Raw genomic sequence first — 12,637 nt, forward strand, 5'->3', positions numbered from 1 at the left:
TGCCACAAAAACCAGCCGCAGTTTTCTTTTTACTCAGAATTCCCAGCACAAGCGATTTCCAAATTTATTTTTAGTTTGGTGTTAGGATGGATGGAAAAAAATGGTAACCAGCAACCTCAATGTATTTTAGCTAGTAAAATCCTTCAACGTTGGGGCTCAGATATTTCTGATAACCATATTTTTATATTAGAAAATGGGGTCAGCATTTCAGTCGAACGTCGAAAACGATAGTTTTTCTTTTGCATCTGGTTTCATTAAACTTATAAAATATTAAACATGGCTTTTGTTTTCTGAGCTCATTAATTCTGAGCAGAATTTTCTGCTGGTTCCAAAAGAAAATTAAGATTAAAGCATTATGGTAGAAACTCCAACTTTTACAGCGAATTTACTGAGTCTATACTAGAATTAATTCTTTTACGGAGCAAAATAATTTCATAGTGAGTTACATTTCTCACGCAAGCAGCTGAAAAAACCCTCTAACTTTCTGTTAAAATTGTAAAGAAATTATTACTGAACACCCTCTTTGTTTGCTAACAAAGTCTCAATAGATAATTGTGAAAATTTAGATTTGAAGTTATTTTTATTATTTTACCTGAGTATCAAATAATTTTACCACGCATGATCGAACCTCGGCATATGGTCACCTTAGCATATGGTCGAGCCTCAGCATATGGTCGAACCTAGGCATATGGTCAAACCTCAGCATATGGTTGAACCTCAGCGTATGGTCAAACCTCGGCATATGGTCGAGCCTCAGCGTATGGTCGAACATTAGCATATGGTCGAGCCTCAGCGTGTGGTCCAGCCTCAGCGTATGGTCCAACCTCAGCATATTGTCACCTTAGCATGCGTATTTCTGGCATTAAACTTAGAATTTTAGTTTCATTTGACTGAAAATCCTGTGTTATTTCTAACAGAGGATGTCTGAAGTTTCTCAAAACACTGCAGTTTTGTAAATCAGTACTTATGTGCTCAGTTATCATTTAAATATTTTCATGCTACGTTATTTAAATAATGTTAAAGTATTATTAGTTTTAAAATCGTGGATTCTAAGAAGATTAGTGTAAGTGGCATGTGGGAGTAAAAAAAGGAACAAGACAAACTTTTCTTAGATCTGAAACGAGAAATAGAAAATCATGTTAAACGCATTATTATTAATGTTACTTATTAAAATCTAAATTATTGAAATTTTCAAAAGTCTGCAAAGCCATCTAATATTAGAAGGGATAAAAAGTATTGCAACAAAAACAAGTTTGATACAAATGGAGAAACTAGATATGATAGTCTTTACTGTAAAACCAGTCCTGTCTGAAGCCAAAGTTGAGAAAAAGTTTCCACTGTACGGAATTATAACTTGCGGCATCTGCATTGAACCCAGCACACTACCACCCGTTCCATTCGTTCAGCTTCCACGATTTTAGACTTATTAACGATCTCTTGCGGCCAGACTGCCAGCGTGCTACATGTTTTAAAAATAAAACGTTAAAAAATATCAAATGTAGAAACAAAAACGTATAAATGATCGAGTCAAATGTTTTTTTTTAAATTTCACCTCATGTTTGAAAATCTGTCTGTCGGGGTAATTGTAAGGTTGAACCGTACTGGTAAATGTAGAGTGCTAGTTGTCTATTGTTTCTTCACAATAACTGCCATCTCTTTACTATGCTTAAGGCTTGTCTGTCTGCTGCTAAGAGATGTTGAATGTCAACTGTGTGTCACCAGGTATGCTGGACGGCTAGAGACAGGTACTGGGAGTGTTTAGATGCTGCAGGGGTGCCGGCTGTTGACCCGACGATTTGCGTAGAACTTCGGAAAGCTTTTCTCAATTCCTGCACAAACACTTGGGTAAAGATTGACTTTTTGTTCTAACAAAAGGACATCTTCTATTTTAGAATGCTTTTATGAACACGATGTGGAGATAAAGTCTATCATTTGTAATTTATGTAGATGGAGAATCCTAATACCTTCATCTGGCTGAAACCGGTTCAGTTTAGTGATACTAGTTGATTTGCTTACTATGGTTGTTGTTCAAGTAAGGTCAAGACCTGCAAGGTTTGTTTACGTTGTCACAATGGCATAGATTGGTTAAATTCTAACTTGGCTTATTGCATGGCAGTCAATCACAGGCAAGGGATTAGTAGGTAAAATACTTTTAGTTAAATCGGGAGTTGTATTCTCACAGCCCTCATCACAATGTGTAACGGTTTCAGCCATACCTAGCTAAATGTGTTGCCGACCCTATGGTACACCCCACGACGACTTTTCAAAGAAATAAACTGTTGGACACTTGTTTGCAGTCGTTTAACTTGAAATATCTCCTTAATCAACTAAATCTTTACTATAATAAGAGCCACACTCCTCTGTCCGTTCGTCCATCTGTCTGGAGTCCTGGTTGGAGGTCAGAAAATATTATAAACTTTTTTAAAGTTGCACAGAATCACAAAGCTATCCTCATTGAACACTCACTTTGAATTACTTACAATACGTTAGCTGGATATAATACAAGTCATCTGATGATCAGAATACTTTAATAACAGTATTTAACTTGAACAAAATATATGAAATGGTGTGTATGTTACTAGCAGCCACAAGAGCCAGAGGTACATAAAATGGCATTCATCGATCTAACAAAAGTATATAAGGGAAGAAAGACTCGAACAATGTTAAGTTATTCATATATGCTGACACTTCCATGGGAAGTTATTTATAATTTTGGGGGATCGACATTCTCCGGGATTTCTTGAAGATCAGTTAATGCATAGATTGACATGGCAAACTTATTGATTCTGAAGTTGTCATCTTATGCTGTGGATCTGTTGTACTTGCAGGTGAAACACTTTGACAGGAACTTTGGTTATACAAGATTTAAAAAGTCGATGCCCTCAGAGATTAGTGTTTCTACTACTAAAGAGTAAGACTCACTGGAGTGATTCCATAGACAGGACATTAATTTATGAATTGTAGATAGATATATTACATAGTGATTGCTCACTATGCAGCCATGTAAAAAAGCGAAAATCGATCAGTCATTATCATCCGACCCATTTGCCGATGAAGATGACTGGGATAATGACGATAGTATCCTCCAGTTAGTCGCCGATGAAGTGCCTACCGGCTCTCAAATCAGCCAAGTACTCAAGTCCAACCTGCTTCCTTCTGCTCAGTCATGTGACATCTCAAATGCTAACAAGAGCAGTAAGTCTCGCAGCTTCGTCTTTAAACGTCCTACCACAGCTTCTAGCTCTCTTCTCTCTGCAAAGCCTGCAAGTTACACTAGTAATAATATGTCTAGTGGTGTTCTTGACTTAATGAGTGCAAACGATATTCAGAGCAAATCTCCAAATAGTTTGGTGGATTCTCCTGGACTTGTGCTAACGGAAGTCACCGACAACAGTAAACGCGTGCGAATACCAGACTTAATACGTAAGCAGCACGCGCATGAAGGGGAGATACAGTGGTTGCGTACAGCACTCAAACAGAAAGACGAACTAGTCAACACAATCCGCACAAACTACAACGCGGAAAAGGCTAAGCAGCGACTTCAGCATTCAGAAAAGGAACGACAGTTTGTGAAAGACATGGAAACGCTTCGTTTAGAGCTGCAGTTCAAGGAAAGTGAGCTGATGGCTGTATCACAGGCTATGGACAGACTAAAGCGCGATACGTCTAAGATCAGCCGTCCTGCTATGAAGTTAGATTCAGATGGTTTCCCAACATCCTATCAAAGTTCACACAGCTATCTTCTCACAAATGTCAAATCAGAGCCAACAGCAACCTCAAGTAACGCTCGTACAGCACCCAAGTGTGACCTTCGGCCTCTGGAGAGTGACAGGCTTATTCCTCGGCCTCTTCATCCAAATCGACACAAAATGGGGCTGATAATCAATGAGAGGCTTTCTTGCTTAGGCGATCGACCTGTTTGCAAAGAGTTGGCAGATGCGATTGCATGCGCTAGAGATCTCAGCTACATGTAATTTCTACTGTCTGTTATGTTGACTACTCTGGTGTGAAATACAAATATCTTTACAATCTTATTTACTGAAGTTTTTATTGATTTATAAATATATGTGTTTGTTGTTTTAACACAAGTTTAGTCAAAAATATGTAATTACTCACTTGGAACTGATCCAAAACAAGGTTTTACAATGCAGTGTGCCATAAAGTACAGTGGAACCTGAAATAAACTGGACCCCTTTGTTAAAAAACCGTAATTTTCATTTACAACAATATTACTTATTGTCAATTTATTCAATAGCCTTAAATTATATATTAAAATAATTCTCATTTTGTCCTCATTTCAATTATGTAAACCAAACAGCTGTAAAATTGTTTCTGAGTGATTATGTAGACTAAATTCTGAACATTTCATCTTCTTAATGGCTGGAGATAACCACAATCTGTACATACATGATCACACCACATACAATTTTATTTGCTTATTTTACTAAGCAGATACTATGCACGAATATGAGACTTGATACGTAAGCAGCACACGCATGACTGTCATATACTATGTCATATAGGCCTACTATACATGTGGTACATGTATATAACAGTAATTACTGTCATATACGTGTACCGCATGTATATGACAGTAATTACTGTCATATACGTGCGGTACATGTATATGACAGTAATTACTCATCGATTTATTCTGCAGGTAATCTAATAGCTGTTTGGTAACAATTCCTGATTACATACCTGTCTACACATGACAAAATGCACAGGTATTTTTCGAAGAAAAGTGAAGGTTTTGTTTACTGAAAACAGTTATAATTGTCTTAATAACAGAATTTTAACTGAAGCCAGACATGGTCAGGTACAGTGCCATGCTGTTGCTGAGTACTATATTTGATATTTTAAACATCTATTGCTCAATGTATTACATTAATAATTTACAGTTACTCAAGATGACCACAAAAAAGGCAATAGAATGTATAAGAGACTGAACTCGTATATTGTTGAGGCAGAAATAATAACTTGCCGATGAGTCAATAGACTAATAAAAAAACTGCTAGAAGTATAATATAGTATGTTTAAAAATGTGCTATGTGAGCTACACCAGCCCATTTAAAAATAAGCTTGTGTAATTCACAACATCTGAAATATATCTGTAAGATTCTGACTGGTTGACCAAAATAAAATGTGATGCCTTATGTACATGTATATCTTGGTTGCTTAGCCTCACAGTCCGGGAGGTTCGACTTTCATCCCCAAGTGCTCGACAGAAGAAGCACGTTTTAGAGGAGTTTTCAGGCGGCCAGACACTCTAGAGTGTTTTCATAAAAAGGGTATGCTTTTTTTAGCTTGGTGCTGTGAATAGGGGCCAAACCTGTATCATTGAGTTCTACACAGTGGAAAGGGGTATTCATGAGACAAAAAGGGAGCAATTACTCTATGGTGATGAAGTAATAAGGGGTAGTTTTTTATTAATGTGTAAATCAGTGGAAGGGTGCATTTTATAACATTTCAGACCAGCCCTTGGTGATGAATAGAAGAGAGTGAAACCCTTGGGTTCAAGGTACGCCAGATTTTTGCCAGTGTGGTGGTTACTGTGTTTTTAAAGGGGATTGGAGCTTACGTTTAAGCAGACTTGAGTAGTGGCACGAATTCCTCTGTCTTTGCTGTCACTCTAGATCTGTGTTTAATCAGGTGTCTGTCATAGAATGTTCCGCATCCCTAGACATCAATAAAACTTTGTCTGATTAGTAAAAAACTTGATTTACAATATTATTGCGCAGTCATTTGATATGCCGTGGTTATATGGCTAAAACTTTGGCTGCTCTTATTACAATGTAGCAAAAAGTAATAAATGTGGCTTTTTTTAAACAGTAATAGCTTTTTTAACCATAATAATCTTAAATTACGTGGCTCTCATAAATATCTAAAAAATTGAATTTAAGTAAAGAGTTTTCTAAAAATGTTTAGTCTTTGTAGCCTACACCACGAGAAAGTAATATTAAATACAGCCAGTTTGTTGTTCATTGTCAAAATTTTCGTTCTGCTAAGTTGTTACAACATTGCTTATAACTTACTAGCATATGTTCGTCACAGGTGATACTTTTTCTTCCCACAGTCATTCATTTCTGGCAAGCTCTGTATCTTTACAACAACAAGTTTTACTGCACTCCACCTTGCTTCAAATGTACTTGACATCATTTCGATTTAGCTCATAGGTCAATTGCATTTATTTCCATTACCATCAAATGTTTAGGCTTTTTTATCTCATGTAGGCCTATATACAGTTTAATCTATTCTACTGTGGTAAACCTAAAAAAAATCAAAAATGCTATTCTAACGAGCAGACTATGAATTGAGTGATGGTTCCGAAAGGGCCATCGGGAGCAACTCCATGAACATTAATTTCCGATGGACTGATGAAAAGAAAAGTCGCTACATATATACGCAGAACTTCTTGGACAGAAGTTGACCTACAAAAGACGACAGATGCCTTTCACCGAGAATTATAAGTTTCTGGCAATTGACAATTTTTAACAAATTTATTCGTACTGTTTGCATGTTAGTAAAAGTAATTTATAGTCGTGATAGGCGGTCGGAATATTATAGGTATGTGTTCTGATTAGTTACTAGCTGCTAAAGTTCTTTCAAGTACTGTATTTTTCTTTTTTGTTTAGACGATTTTTCAAGATAATGTTTTGTATTATTATTTTTAGATTTCAGTCTGTGTTTCTCGAAAGTATTGTTCTTTAATTATTATTTGTAAGTTTTTACTGGCTTTTTGTTGGTGTCTATAGTTAGTTGCAGTATAACAGCTAGTCGTCAACCAACATTTTTATGTTGCGAGTGCAGAAACTTTGCAAAGTCAACAGTCAGCAAAGCGATGTAATTGGTCAGTTTAACAAATAACTGTGAAGCTCTAATCCGCCCGCTTATGCTATATAAATACTGCCGCAATTTGTTAGGCAGGGCAGCTGGTGGTTTGCTTCAAAGAAAGACACAGAGATATGTTACTTCAATAAAAAAATTTTTTTTTGAGAAATGTTATCACTTCTTGATCGTCAGTTGAATAACTAAAAGCAAGCTCAGAGAAAGTTGCAATCACGATTAAAACTGAAAAGTCTTTACAGAGTTTTGTACCTCTTGCTGATTATTTGTTAGGAAGCGTTGGTTTCACCGCACTCTGTTGGTTTCAGCAGAGCACAAGTGAGTTGGTTTTAACTTCTTCCTGTTGGTTCCAGCAGTTTGTATTTTAGGAAGCGTTGAGTTTCACTGCACTCTGTTAGTGTCGGCAAAGCACAAGTGAGTCGGCCTCAAGACTGTATTATAGACACGCCAGAAGTAAGAGTTGTCTTACTCCACTCCAACAAGTTTTCCTCACTACTCCATCCCTTACCTAATTGCTTTACACACTTAACACACCCTATCCACAACTCATATCATATACAAATTTAAGATCTATTAAATTATTTTTCTAGTATCAGTGAGGTCGCCAGATTTTGAATTCTCATGCTAACCTCAATAAATATTATATACAAACAAATAATTTATGAATTTAACATTTATGAATGTAACACACCTTTATTCACATAAAGAGCTTAAAACTCTGTGTAGTCAGTAATATATCATAAGTATCTGCTAGATATTAAAAAACTAGTCAGTTAACTAAAAATTGTTGGTAAAAGTAATCAGATTGAAAATCGTTATCAAGTTTGATACTTTTAGTTGATGTAGAAGTTGTTTACTCTTTCCAGGAGGTAAGATGACTCAATATTTATGCTACAGAATTAACACATGTACATTGTAGTATGTAATGTTATACGAACTTTTACCTGAGTGGAACATAGAAGAATTTAGACACTCGCGTAAACATCGCTTTATACAAAGCCTCACTTCTGGTGGCACGTGCATTAAAAAAATTCGCATACACTTGCATTGAGCTGAATTTTTTTTTACACTTTCTGAAGTTTGGAACCAGTGCTTAAAAATTGACTGGAGGTCTTTTATATCAGTCTAAACTAGCGAAAAACTCTAAATTCTATTAATAATTAATTCAAAAAGCAGATTTTACTAATTATTTGATAAACAAATTTGGAGTTATCTTTTTAAACATCTAGGAAAGGAGAACTCCCAATATATGTGAGTCACCAACTAAGTAAAGATGAAGTGGAATTGTTGTGGTTTAGTAACCCTAGCCACTTTTTGAAGTGGGTTTTTGAAGGGTCAAAGTTAGTATCTCAGTAATATGTTATTAATTAAAGGCGTGGCATTTTTGCGCCACTGCTAACTAGCTATGATGTCATTGTCTAAACTCTCATAATCCGTAAACTCAGGTACTCAGGTATTACTAGCAAGTTAGAAAATCATGAGAGATCATTACGTGTAATGAAACAATTAAGCTGGCTTAAGCCACAGCTCTTACTATAGTAAGAATTTAAACTCACTCAAGTTACTAGCAGAAGTTACTCAAATTCATTGGGCAATTATTTTATGACCCGAGCAACACCAGACATTCTGCTAGTTATATATATATACAGTTGTGCCTCGGTTCTCAAACATAATCTGTTCCAAAAGGTTGTTTGAAAACTGAGTTGTTCGAGATCCAAAACAATTTTTCCCATTAAAATTAATGTATGTAAATTTTAATCCGTTCCAAGTCAAGAAAACCACTTCGGTAAAGTAGTTTTTTAACATTTTACACCATAAACTACTGTATACTGCATACTATAAATAAAAACGGGTAGATATAAATCGTGTTTAATTTTAACAAAAGAATTTCTATCTATGATGATGAAAGAAGAAAATGAAAAGCAAACATTTCGCATGTTTCACTTTTAAAACATCGAAAACATTAAAGGTTAAGATACAATAGTAAAAATTGCAGAAATTCATGAAACAGCAAAAAATGCCACAGATCAGTTACATCAAAAATCGTGTGAACAAGCAAATATAAACAGCAATAGCATGTTTACTTCACATCTTTGAAAGAGAATCCTCCGAAACAAATTGGAGCAACTCAACTGGGGTTGTTTCCCTAGCAAGTCTGGTTACTGGAGGAAACGTCGTCCCTGGTGATTCCTTTCTTTTTGCAAAGGATTTATGAAGCGTAACTTGCTTCTCCATTTGTTTAAGAACCTTCTAAAAGTGGCTCATAACAACTTCGTTAAATGTATAAACAGCTCGTTGTAATAAAGGTTTTCATGCTGTTTCCAGAGATGTTCTAACTTGTACTTATTAATCAATCTACCCACTTTTAGCTGAACCTGGCTGGTTATTGGTCAGTATGTAAGCAGCATAACGCTTGGAGTTATTCTCTACATGCAAGATTTGCAGACGACTCCAATAGCAACTGTTTTAACAATTACCTAACATTTCCATCATACAGCAATTAATTGGTTATTATAGCCTGTCATAGATGGCCTGCCGTAGAGGCCTATGCAAACCTATCATCAATAAGAGTCATAACTCAAGCTGTTGCGATTCTACCACAATTGTGGAGAGTATGCAATTGGAATCTTATTCATTGTGTAAGTTTAACAGTATGTTTTCAAGTGTATGTTCTTCAGTATTATAGAGCTAAACATCTGTCTCCGTATGGTTGCTGACAAAAGTTAGTCAAAGAACAACAAGGCAGATAAAAAGAACATTTATAATTGTTTTATTGAATAACAAGCACACATCATAAAATACATGTAAAGGATTTATGACAGAGATCAGCCAGACTAGATGGACTGTCCACAGTGTCTATGCCTACCATAATAGGTGTTAACACAGGATGTGCTCTATAATATTACCAGAGCTATTGGTGAGACTATTCAGAGACAAAAATATAGCCAGGCATATGAACTCAGAATTACACACAAAGGTTAAAGGTTACATTTAGCAGGTTAAATTAGAGTAAAGTAAAGAAGGTAACACAAACATTACAACCTTAGAGGCTCTCTAGGGAGTGATGGTGATAAGTAAATACTGACTGTTGAAGACTTTAAAACTGAACCTAATTGATCTGAGTGGATAGTAGTAAGTTGTATGTTATAAATTGTATAGGATTTGGGTTGAATGTGGCCAAAAAATGATGTCACTAAAATTATATACCGTGCTGGAGGTAGACAAGAAAGTAGACAGAGGTACTGACCATCATGTAGATGACATATTTGTGAATGAAGCTATCGTGTTATCAAAAGAAGTCAAAGAACACCTGAGGAGCTAATCCTAATGTATGACACTTTGGGGCCTTCCTGTAATGAGTAGCGTGACTGGTGAATGTAAACTGGTGAGGGATGGTACAATCGAAACAGTAGAACAATGTGTTACCAAACGCCTGTTTTTTTCAATAAGTAATAAACTCACTCAATGGTCATTATCCAATAGCAAGCTGACTACAAGTTTCCGCCAGTTTCTTAAAATGTCAAGTGAGTTCATAAGGAGGGTGGAGGGGGAGATAATGTACCCTATAATGTTATGATGGTGCTACAAAATACACTTGACCAATTGAGGACACTCAATCCTGTAATTGGCACATGGACCATAACTAACTCTTCTCGGGACACTGTTTGGTGGGATGGTAGCAGCATTGCCATTGGTGTGTCTGTAAAAGTTGACAGCGTTATGGTGGAAAACACCCCCTGGTTGAGAAAAGAAGATAATGGTGTCTACATAAATGTAGCAGAGTTACAGGCTGTACTCAAAAGGGTCATACATGGCTATGAAATGAAAGTCAAACAAACTGACTGTTATCATGGATTTTAAATCTATACATGCCTGAGATATACAACCGAGATCAGTTGTAGCAGACAGCCAGCGACCAAAGTCACAAGCTAGTGAAAGACGATCATCAGATGACAACTGGCATTAATTGTACAGTTGATTGAAGAGTATAAACTGGTGCTAATCTTTAAACTGGTCAAATTTGCAACGAGGCAGATGCCGACTAGAGTAAACCAGAGGTGACTGGCAAGTAAGGGAAAAGCAATCTGTGCAGCAGTAAGAGATGACAAGATAAACTATGATGGCGTATGTCACACTCAAACATGAAGAGTGAGGAAATGAACAAAACAATTGAAAGTGCCGCAAGTGATGAGCAAACTAACTAGTTGACCAAGTTTGAGTATAGACAAAGTTGATGATAGTGAGCATCAAAATGATGATCCTGGGCCAGGCCAAAGAAGCGAACATCCTACTATCATCCAAAAGGAAATTCGGCATAGAAGGACACTTAGGTGTCAAGAAAAGAGGGAATATCAGGTGTCATCGAGAGAGAAGTTTAAATGCAGAAATATGATGAAATGAAGAAAGATGATGAAATGAAGAAAGGTGATGAGTTAGCTGACCAGAGGGTCAAGGCCATTGAAAACTGTAAACAGACATTTTAACATTAACATTGAGACAGTGAGTATGAGATTCGAACAGATATGACAATGGTAGTTGGCACATAGTCCTGACAGCAAACTAGAGCGAGGGAGGGAAGAGTGAAGAGGGAGAGTGAAGAGTTTGCAGGTGAAAATAGAGACAAGAAAAATGGACATAAAAAGTCCTGACACAAAACCATTTGACAGAAGTTTCAACTTTGAAAATCATGCAGGTTTAGCAGTAGTTTTAATATAAGAATTAGGAAGTGAAGAGAAAAGGCAGACAAAATTAACATTTTAGGCTAAAACTGAACATGCTCAAGTTTTCATCACCACTGAAAATATTAAATACATTTATAGCCATGTCTCAGGGTGTGATGTAGAAACACAAATAGAGGTTTACAGAGCATGAATGTTGAAGGTTTAGATAAAAAGGAACAGTAAGATGGGCAGGTGTTTGTGACGTGATGGAAAAGGGAAAAAGAGCACAAAATGTTGAAGCGGTAGAAAGTGGTAACCAAGGAGATGAGTTTATAGCAAAATAAGTGGAAATACAAAATAAAGCCTAAGAAATCAAAAATGTGGACTGTCCAGGTTTTGATATGAAGTGATGTCAAATTGGACTCATGAAAATTACTGGACGGAGAACAAAGTCGAGCAAAAATGTTGACCAAGGCTGGATAGAGATTTAAACTTTGGCAAAGCAGTAGATATGATAATGATTCAAGGCTGTGAGCAACTATGAATGAGGAAAGTAGACAAAACAGCAACGAACAACGCTTGATGTTAGGAAATAATGTGTTTATGTTTCCATTATCTCTTTAGACATCACCAAACATAAATTCTAAGTTTAGTCCAAAATTATCTACTAGCTACCATCTCTACTACATGACTGTTGTTTCAGTCATATCACCACCACAGATAAACGTGCAGCATGTAAAAAGGAGGCTATGATCACAAGCGATGCATGTACAGAGAAAAGCTATGGTAACAAAGAACATGCAGAAAGCATGTAAGCATTGTGCAAACAGCAAATGTCTAATTAATTATACCTTACTAGCTACAGTTTCACTAAATTACCATAAAACCTCTATTTGAAGGCCACCTTTATTTCAACCACACCTCTCATAGAATGCACTACAAGAAAACGGTTGAAAAAATTAATGCCACCATATAATTGAAAGCCATCTCTATTTGACTGCTAGTTTGACATCATCTGATCTTTACAAACCCATAATCGAAAGTGATGAGTAGAAAAGTGTCCACCAAGCATCACTAATAATATTACGATGATTACAAGAATACTTTCAATAATTATAATAATGATACTA

The 12,637-nt window shown here is 36.2% G+C and overlaps 1 protein-coding gene across 1 annotated transcript; it reads left to right on the forward strand.

The window, feature by feature from the left end:
- The first annotated feature begins 2,850 nt into the window (after positions 1 to 2,850).
- Positions 2,851 to 4,088, forward strand: LOC137397474 (uncharacterized). The gene has a single exon (XM_068083763.1). It carries the CDS (start codon positions 2,994 to 2,996, stop codon positions 3,972 to 3,974), a length of 981 nt encoding a protein of 326 aa, XP_067939864.1. The 5' UTR covers positions 2,851 to 2,993; the 3' UTR covers positions 3,975 to 4,088.
- The last annotated feature ends 8,549 nt before the right edge of the window (positions 4,089 to 12,637 follow it).

This window comes from Watersipora subatra, chromosome 5 (assembly GCF_963576615.1).
Source record: "Watersipora subatra chromosome 5, tzWatSuba1.1, whole genome shotgun sequence".
NCBI classification, from domain to species: domain Eukaryota; kingdom Metazoa; phylum Bryozoa; class Gymnolaemata; order Cheilostomatida; family Watersiporidae; genus Watersipora; species Watersipora subatra.